This window comes from Opisthorchis viverrini (genome assembly GCF_000715545.1).
Source record: "Opisthorchis viverrini unplaced genomic scaffold opera_v5_171, whole genome shotgun sequence".
Lineage (NCBI taxonomy): Eukaryota > Metazoa > Platyhelminthes > Trematoda > Opisthorchiida > Opisthorchiidae > Opisthorchis > Opisthorchis viverrini.
This window is the reverse complement of record NW_008751829.1, coordinates 225,659-234,348: the sequence shown is the minus strand read 5'-3', so window position 1 is coordinate 234,348 and position 8,690 is coordinate 225,659. Positions and strand designations below refer to the sequence as shown.

At 45.1% G+C, this 8,690-nt stretch overlaps 1 protein-coding gene across 1 annotated transcript in view; it reads right to left on the bottom strand.

Annotated features, from left to right (window-relative positions):
* Positions 1-7,816, bottom strand: part of T265_07473 (hypothetical protein) — a gene marked incomplete at both ends in the record, with an annotated part of 10,758 nt that extends 2,942 nt beyond the window's left edge. The window contains 3 exons of the mRNA XM_009173006.1: positions 3,355-3,668; positions 3,854-3,944; positions 7,761-7,816. Coding sequence (XP_009171270.1) covers positions 3,355-3,668; positions 3,854-3,944; positions 7,761-7,816 — 461 coding nt within the window. The remainder of the gene's footprint in view (positions 1-3,354; positions 3,669-3,853; positions 3,945-7,760) is intronic.
* Between the last annotated feature and the right edge of the window lie 874 nt (positions 7,817-8,690).

Genomic DNA, 8,690 nt, shown 5'->3' with positions numbered 1-8,690 from the left:
AATAAAAAATATAAATATAAATATAGATATAGGAGACATAAATGTTGCAAAGATGTGAGGCTTTGGCCTAGCTTACGACAAACGTTGGGGATACCCACACAACCACTCACCGTCTGACAGCGGGGATAGAAACTAACAGGCCACTGATATCGGTTAGCCAGCCAAACCCATGGAGAGTCAAGTGGACCTCATCCTGGAAGGCGAACAACACCACAGAATCCCATCCTTCATGCTCAGCATTCCAAAGTAGACCCGCGAAGTATCACACGTCCTCCACGTCTCATACACCGGTGGTCAAGAACCTGAAGTTGTCTCAGATTCTGTACTCAAAGTGACCAAGTCTTGCAGTCGCATAGTAATACATTTTACAATATAACTTGATGCAACCGTCCTTTGAAACACAATGATGTATCTTCTTGACGCCACTGGCTTTGTTCGTCACGCTGTCGTCATAAGTAATGCGATTTCTCAGAGTGCTGTATGGTTCCACAACTTCCAGCGTCTCTTCTTGAATCCTTAGGACTTTTAAGCTTTTGAATCTGGACACATTCTGGAAGCCTGAACAGCCTTGATAAGCTTTTCCGGTAACCCCTGCCTTTCTATTTCTTCCTCGAAAAAGAGACCAGTGTCGACAAAATTCTCGCTCAAAGAGAGCTAAACAACGGGAAAAGAAGTCAAACAAAAACTGAGTAAGTACATACCACAGCATCAAGGAAGGCTTTTGAAGTGCCTCTCATATACTCTACCAATTGTATGAATACAAGACATGTTGAGAAAGTCAAATAGGTCGTGCCCTTGTACTCAAGAAGCACCAACTGTGTTGGGCGCCATAAGCACGAAGAGGCTATAACACCGGACGGAGAATGAAGATGTGACCCACACAGCCCCTTCTCGGCCCTCATCGGATCCAGTCCCCGGGTTCTCTAGTAAGACGACACAAAATGAGTTATTCAAAGAGACTAGCTAGCGTAGCAGTCAAGTTAATTTCCACTGCCATTTTGAGCATTTTTTAAAAAGTCGGCAATACTACCAACAAACTACTAATCCCGTCGAAATCACAAAGTCGGTTCAAATAGATCAAGTGGAGCATAAGGTTGACGGAAACTGGTGGACTGGGTCTACCTGATGAGCCCCAAGAAGGACGAAACCGTTCGTGGACTGTCGAAGGATTTTCAGCAACCTAGTGAGTAGTATATTAGACCAAATCTTTCCTAACTGAATTTTGAACGGGAATACGTGCGTTTTGACATAAGTAAGTGTTTCATTCAACTCCATGTAGACTATAAGCTCAAATATTCCCATACTGAAAAATGATGACTGGATTTGTCTCCATGGGACAAAGAAAAACCACCTTGGTTTTCTTGTTAGGTTCCCGTGGGGGATTCTGTCCAGTTCAGTGGCTCTTCAGTCTGGATGTACGAAATTTTAAGCTGCAATTGGACCACCTTTGATCTGAGACAACCGGAAAATCCGAGAGAAGTCAATGTCAAATATTAACCCATCCAATTGATTTTTTACTGTTCGGTTCTGAAAACAGCTGATTTTGATTAGGGACGGTCTGCACGACTCCTAACTCACCGACAACTATTTTTGGCTTCGGTTTTTCAATGTAGCGTCTAACTAGTAAACCATGTGTAGTGGTGTCCGGCTCCTTGCATTCTATGGCTCTCTTTTTCGGTCGAATTACCTAGCCTATGGGTGCGTCCTATTGTCGAAATCGCTTGCCTTGTTTATCTCTGTCAGTTTGCTCGTTTGTTTCAATGGCTATTTAAAGGCTTCATATGTAACTTTGAGTTAGTACGTCTTTGTCTCCGAATGCTAAGTGCCGACGCGTCTATTCTACATCGGGTGAACAATCTCGTTTGCGTACGCGCTGCAATACCTGATTCAAGGTAGGTCCGTTCCCTGCCCTGGTCATTCCCGTCTTCTTGGATGGGAACTCAGAGACCCATCAGTGGTTAGAGACATTGTTAGACATGGTCCTGTCGAGCCCTCAGTAACGCCAATGCATCCAAGCCGTTGCCTTCAATGCTTAACTCCTCTTAGAATCTCCCCGATGAAGAGCCATCTGACATCCCTGTATCCGCGCCTGAGATATACCGCCCCACCACTCTATCCCACTCCTCCATCCCCTCCAAATCGTCGGCGAAGAATACTGTGCAGCCTGTGACCAATGTTGGCTAGATACTACGGTTTTCAAAGCTGATGATGGTTGTAAGTGCCACTGGAAGATTTGCCGTCCGTTTGAAGTAATCAGAAAACCAATCAAATTGATGACTTGTTCTCTACCAACCGAATGAGTCGATTCTCCCATCTGTTCCAAAGTGCACACATCCGTTCATGTTCCCCTGGATTATCAAGTAGAGGCAAAGCTAAATTTATTTCGATGTCTGTTAAACGTTCAGTTAGCACCTATATAAACTCTATTTAATCCAGACTGTCAACACAGTATCCTCGTGAGCAGGCTCAAAGTCCCAGACACAGGCTTCCTCTATTGTAATCATCACAGCAAGACGTAGAGGAGAAATTCAGTTGTATGCAAGTTTGATAAATAGCTAAAACGTTCCTTGTGCAGATTTCATCTTGTAAGTGAAGCCAATCTGTGCTGAAAAGCCACGAAGCACTGTACAGCTGTTTCATCCTTATTGGGAATCATCAGCAGTGCGCACCTCACGAAACTCCGAAGAGTCTCGAACCCGCGACCTCCCGGCTAGTAGTTTGAACACTTAAGCGTTCGGTCACGAGTGGCTGATCAGCAGTGTGATTAACTCGCACTTAGATAGGATATAACGCCGCTCATCGTTCATTCACGAGATCCACGTCACGCGGTCACAGGTGTTGACTGGCTCCTCGAGCACCGACGTCTCAGATGGAAGTTTCACTCATCAGGTGAAGTTTATTCTTCCACTGAGCTACTTATAGAGTGTCGGTAGTGTGAAGAGATCTGGGTGAAAATGTTGACGGTTGAGATTCGTCCTGACCGCGGGGCCAGTTTGTTCTGAAAAGTCTGGAAGCTTTGTACCGTCGCTTCATTCGTATTGAACACCGTCAGTAGCGCCCGCCTCACGAAAACCCAGTGGTGAGTTCCTAGTCCGATACCTTTCGGCCTCGACCGACCAACCAGCAGTTTGACTAGCTCCCTCTTTTTGGCTTCCTGGTGCTTCAGTCTGAGACTCAATTACCTCACGGTCTATCTTGGGTGACACTCACCGAATCAGTCTCGGAGTCTCATTGGAGGGGTTGTAAAACCATGTAGGTGGAAGTAGAGATTTTAAAGATGGTTAACTCCCCCGGGTGAAATTACTGATTTGGCATCAACACACAGTTGAGGATGAATCCCCTCCCACCCCTCACCCCGAAAAAAGTAAGGGCATGCAGGGAATAAAACCCGTTAAGTAGCCTTTGAAGTTGGTAATGTTTTGGAATATTGGTAGCTTGGTTGTATTGGTTGGTAATTGATTAGGTGGCTGTTGATCTGTTCGCCGAGCTTGGCAATTAATTTGCAAACGTTTCGTCACCATTCGAGGCGACATCTTCAGTGCGCTGTTGGTTGGGTAGTTCCTCTCTTTGTGCCCGCGTTTATATAGTCTATAATGAGCAGCCTTTGCGCTGTAACCTGGATTCTGATTGGCCCATTCTCGATCTGTATTGCGTCGTGGTCGGCTTCTCTGTTGGTTTGCGGCGTACCTCAATAGAACAGCAATCTACTAAAAATAGGAGGCACTCCGCAAACCAACAGAGAAGCCGACCACGATGCAATACAGATCAAGAACGGGTCAATCAGAATCCAGGTTACAGCGCAAAGGCTGCTCATTATAGACTGTATAAACGCAGGCACAAAGAGAGGAACTACCCAACCAACAGCGCACTGAAGATGTCTCCTCGAATGGTGACGAAACGTTTGCAAATCAATTGCCAAGCTCGGCGAACAGATCAACAGCCACCTGATCAATTACCAGCCTTTGAAGTGTCAGGTCAAACTTGCTGAAAGTTCGAATAGTTCGGAGAAGTTTGTTAAAAACAGAATGGGAGAAATTTCGCCATTGACAACCAACTGAATTTCAAGCGCCTTTTCGACAACACATTGTGTGTTGGACGTCGAGTTTCAACATGAGCAAATTTCATCAACAAACCAGCCTCAGGGCACCGAGCTTTGTTCCGGAAAAAGATGGCAAATTAATTTTCCAGATGCTGTTATTTCGCCTCTGGCATGAAGTATCCAGTAGGTTGACCTGGCGCTACTCATTCACTGTGTAGTTCCAGTGATAAACGGATTGAAACGCCGAACTTTTATTGCTTATGGATCACTCTCACGCAAGAGTTTTCGAGATGAATACATCAAAACAAAATCCTTTACAGGTATGTACATAATACACTACTAATAGGGTTGCTGAAAATTCTTCGACAGCCCACAACCCGTTTCGTCCTTACTGGGGCTCTTTAGGTAGGCGAAGTCCCCGAGTTTTCGTCAACCTTGTGGTCTAATTGAACCAAATCAGGTGGTTTCTAAATTTCTGGGCTTGCTTTGATTAGACATGTGATCTAATCACGTGAGCCGGGGGTATCGGTTGACTCAGCTGTCTAGACGATGATTACGACAAAGCAGTTCAGCTAAACAAACTGTTTGGCGGGACAAACTGCCTCCATTCAAAAAAACGTAGACTGACTCCATTTATCATCTGATATACTGTGTATAAAGTGAGTGAAAGCGTTTCAACAGCTCACGACCGGATTTGCCTTCCTTGAAGCCACCAGGTAGGCTCAGTCCTCAAGTTTTCGTGCGTTCTGCTTGAACATAAGTAACAAAAACCTCGGGAGGCACACTAGTTGTTAATGGTGTCATCGTGTCATCGTGGGCGAATTAACGACAGATCCACTCAATCTGTTTCGCGAGGCTACTTGTTATAGCTGCTGATTCGCCCGTCTGTGGTATCTGCGGCTGACCCGCTCCAGTGCCTAGTGCCGGAAAAAAGACTCATAGAAGGGAACACAACCGCTATGGTCCGAACAAGCGAGTGCGAGAGCAAAAGTTACAACGGCCACACGCTATTCAAGGGGACCTTCTGACATTGATCCAGCCTAAGTGGTAGGCGTTAGTGAACACCCGTCAATATCGATCGTGCCTCTATGAACGCAGATCACATTCGTTCATGCTTCTGTGGCGTGCATGAACACTCATCGGCTTTTGCTGAATGAATGATTAAATGATTGACTGGCCTTGATGCTTGCCGGCTTTCTTATTGAGATTTTGGTGCAGTTTTAGGGTCTCAATAGATTCCGGGGGGTTCCTTTCACGAATCTCACCTTCTTGATACTACTGCTGACGTTGGGTTTCACATGATGATTACTAGCCTGGCGGGACGAAATGTAAGACGGCATCCTTCCGATTGGACAATTTACACCGAATAGGGGAGGTGCACACTTTGGGTTTCACAGCAGCGGCCGCCGTCGCCATCATTATCCACATCACCCTTGACTGCACTGAGGTATGAACCCCGGGTGGCTGACGTATGAAGTGAGCGAGTACACGGGTGTTGGCTGCACCTGTCTGACGGCGTCTAGTCGGATAGTGCCCTCTTGTATCACATTTTCAGGGGTGAAATCATGAATCACATGAATTGTGAGAACAAAACCCGGCTCAAATGCTTCTCCTGTTTGGCTCAAATAAACGAGGATGATGGATTCAGGACAGGGGGAGGACTGTTCAGCAGTTAGTTTCCAACCTCAGATAACCCAAGAAATAACACAACCAAGGTATGTTCCTGGTTCGTCGTTCGAGGCATCCAAAGTTCTGCCCGCGTCACTCAAGCGGGAATATGTTCACCTGTTCACACGCTCACCTCCTACGTCGGATGTGCGAAGTTCGAACCCCGGCACGGTCATTGGATGAGCACTGCTCATGAGCTCTAATAAGAGCGAAACCGGAGTTCAGTGAACTCATCAGGATGATTGCGCGAGGACAGGAGAACGATTGTTCAAACGAGAGTCATGTATTTTACAAGAACCCCACAACCACCAACACCTGAATCAAATGACAACTATTCACATTGGGTCGGGTCTCTATCGTTGTATCGCATCGAACACATGACGGATGTGATCTAGGACGTGTGAGTGAAGCTTCTACTGAACTGAAAACAAGAAATAAAAACTGCTTTAGGCCTAGAAAATTTGATTTCGCAATAGTGACATCAACAACCGGATTGAATTATTCGGTTTTGAGTATCTGGAGCACTTTGTCGAATTTTGTTGTGTAGACCGGACACAAGTGTCGTGTATTCGATTTGGTCAAAGTTGGAAAAAGTTATACTTTGAGCACACTATAGCCACCAAGACTTTTAACCACTTGAGAAGTTTTGATTCAGCTAATTCAGGGACATGTTAGAGAACCGGAATGAAGTGGTTGAAAGCATGTGTTGAACAAGTGATTCAAAGCCTGAAGCTTCCGACAAATCAGCTACTGGGACAAATGCTCCACTGCGTAAAATTCTGACATCAAGACCTAGCGATGTGGAATCAAAGTATCTCTTAAAAGGCCAGGTTCTTTTATCAAACATGTGCAAGACTCAGTTTCTGAGAGCTGAATCAAAAAGTGGCGTGTAACGTTGGATAATTCATCTTTCCACATTCCGGGTAATTATCGAGCAACTAAGGTTAACGAACATAGTATCTTAGTGGTTATGATGCTACTGGTGGTAACTTCATATGTTGATTGTAGAATCCCTGAACATTTGAGCAATTGGACAACCGGAAGTCACCCGTCCGTAGGATGGGTGGGGGTCACTCTTGATGGGGGTGTTGAAATACGAATAATAATAATAATAATAATCATAGACAGCATGACATCAGTGTTCAACACCGATGCTTCACTGCCTTACAACCGTGATTTAGTTCATGATTGTACGTAGGCCGTGATACTTTAAGGGCATCGGCACCTAGACAGAAGAACGATTATGGTCCTCAACCAAAGCCTTTGGCCCAAAGGCCTTACCACAAGGCAGCGCTGTTTGGTGGGAAATGCAAATGCATTACCGCTTCTACGGAACAAGTCGCCACGTGCTCTAACCCCGAACCTGGAGAGATAGGAGACTGTGCTTGTCAGACCTCTAACCAACGACTAACCTGGTACTATGTGAGTATCGCGGGAACATCCCTCAGTATAGCTCAATGAATCGCTGAGGTGCGCAAACCCTCACACCACGGTAAGGTCCAGTCTCTTCGTGACGGAATGCATGACCCTTGAAATTTGTAAGTTCAGTATGAACGTTACTACCTTGTTTATATGAAAGAATGATACAATCAGTTAGGTGATTGCCAGGCGGGAAACGTCAGTTCATGAAACTGGTTGATCGAAAGTGAGTTCATCGCCTCGCCATAGATTACTTGACTAAAAAGTTGTACGTAGCACACTATCTATAAGGTTACTGAATATTATGATGGCTCATGGCCGGGTTTACCCTTCTTGAGACTCATCAGGTAGGCGCACTCCCCAAGTTTCAGTCAACTTAATGTTCTACTTGAATCCAATTTGGACAGATTTCGATAAATCCACCCATTAGTTTATCGATTTAACTTTAATGGGAGACTAGCCAGGAACCCAGCTGAATTCCTCGTCTGTGATGTTCTTAAGCAACTGAATGCACAGCCCCAGACCGCCTCATGTTTCAGTTGGTACAATATTCAAGATATCGCGATACATGTATAGACGTAATGCACTACTCATAAGGTTGCTGAATACTCTGATAGCCCATGACCGGTTTTACTTCTCTTTCTGGGGCTCATACGGTAGGCGTAGTCTTCGAATTTCCTTCAACCCCATGTTATACCTTAATTTAAATTGAACGGAATTCGACAACTCGACTCATTTGCATACCATCCCCGCTGAATCTTTCATTTGTGATGTCTTTCTCAAATATACCACCAAGGGGAGCATGAAGCGGCCTGGTGCAGTGCATTCAGTTGGAGAAGAACGTCATAAAAGAGTGCTTAAGCTGGATTCCCCTGAGACTGCTGTCAAAAGCAAAGTCGTGTGCAAGCGAGACTAGTTGTTGAAAATATACACCTAATAACCCAAATTCCAGAATGTACTTCATTCCAGTATTTATGACTCCCTCAGTCTGAGTTGATTCTCTTCGTTGTCCTTGACAGTGGTCCCCCGAGGGAGAATTACCCCCCAAGACTGCTGCACGGGGAGCTTTTTGGGAGTGAAATCTATCGGTGCTATGACTTGGGACACGTGCTGCCTGTACTGTGCACATCTAGAGTACTATTACAGTTATTATCGATTCTAAACCATGAGCTAATCGAACGTTCTACGGGTCAAACAGCTCTCAGGGCTGGCCAATTGATTACGAGTAATTTGAAATAACCGTCGGGTATTCACGTTCGCATAGGTAGGGTGCGTTTTGATGTTACTTCTTGGCTAGAATACCGTTATACAACAATTAAATATTCATTTACCAGGTCGATTCTGTTTCGTAGTTCAGGCATGAGAAAAAGTCCCAAATCTGTCCAGCACAAAAGGGATAGATGTCGACGTTTGGTCAAGTTTTCGAAAGAAACACAACACCGAACAGATTGTGGAAGGTTAAAACAAAGCATCAGCGACGAATTCATCTGCGCGAATACTTTCTTTCTGTCACTAAACTGATTGCACTGCTCTCGCGCCAATAAATCACTTCGTAAACTTCATA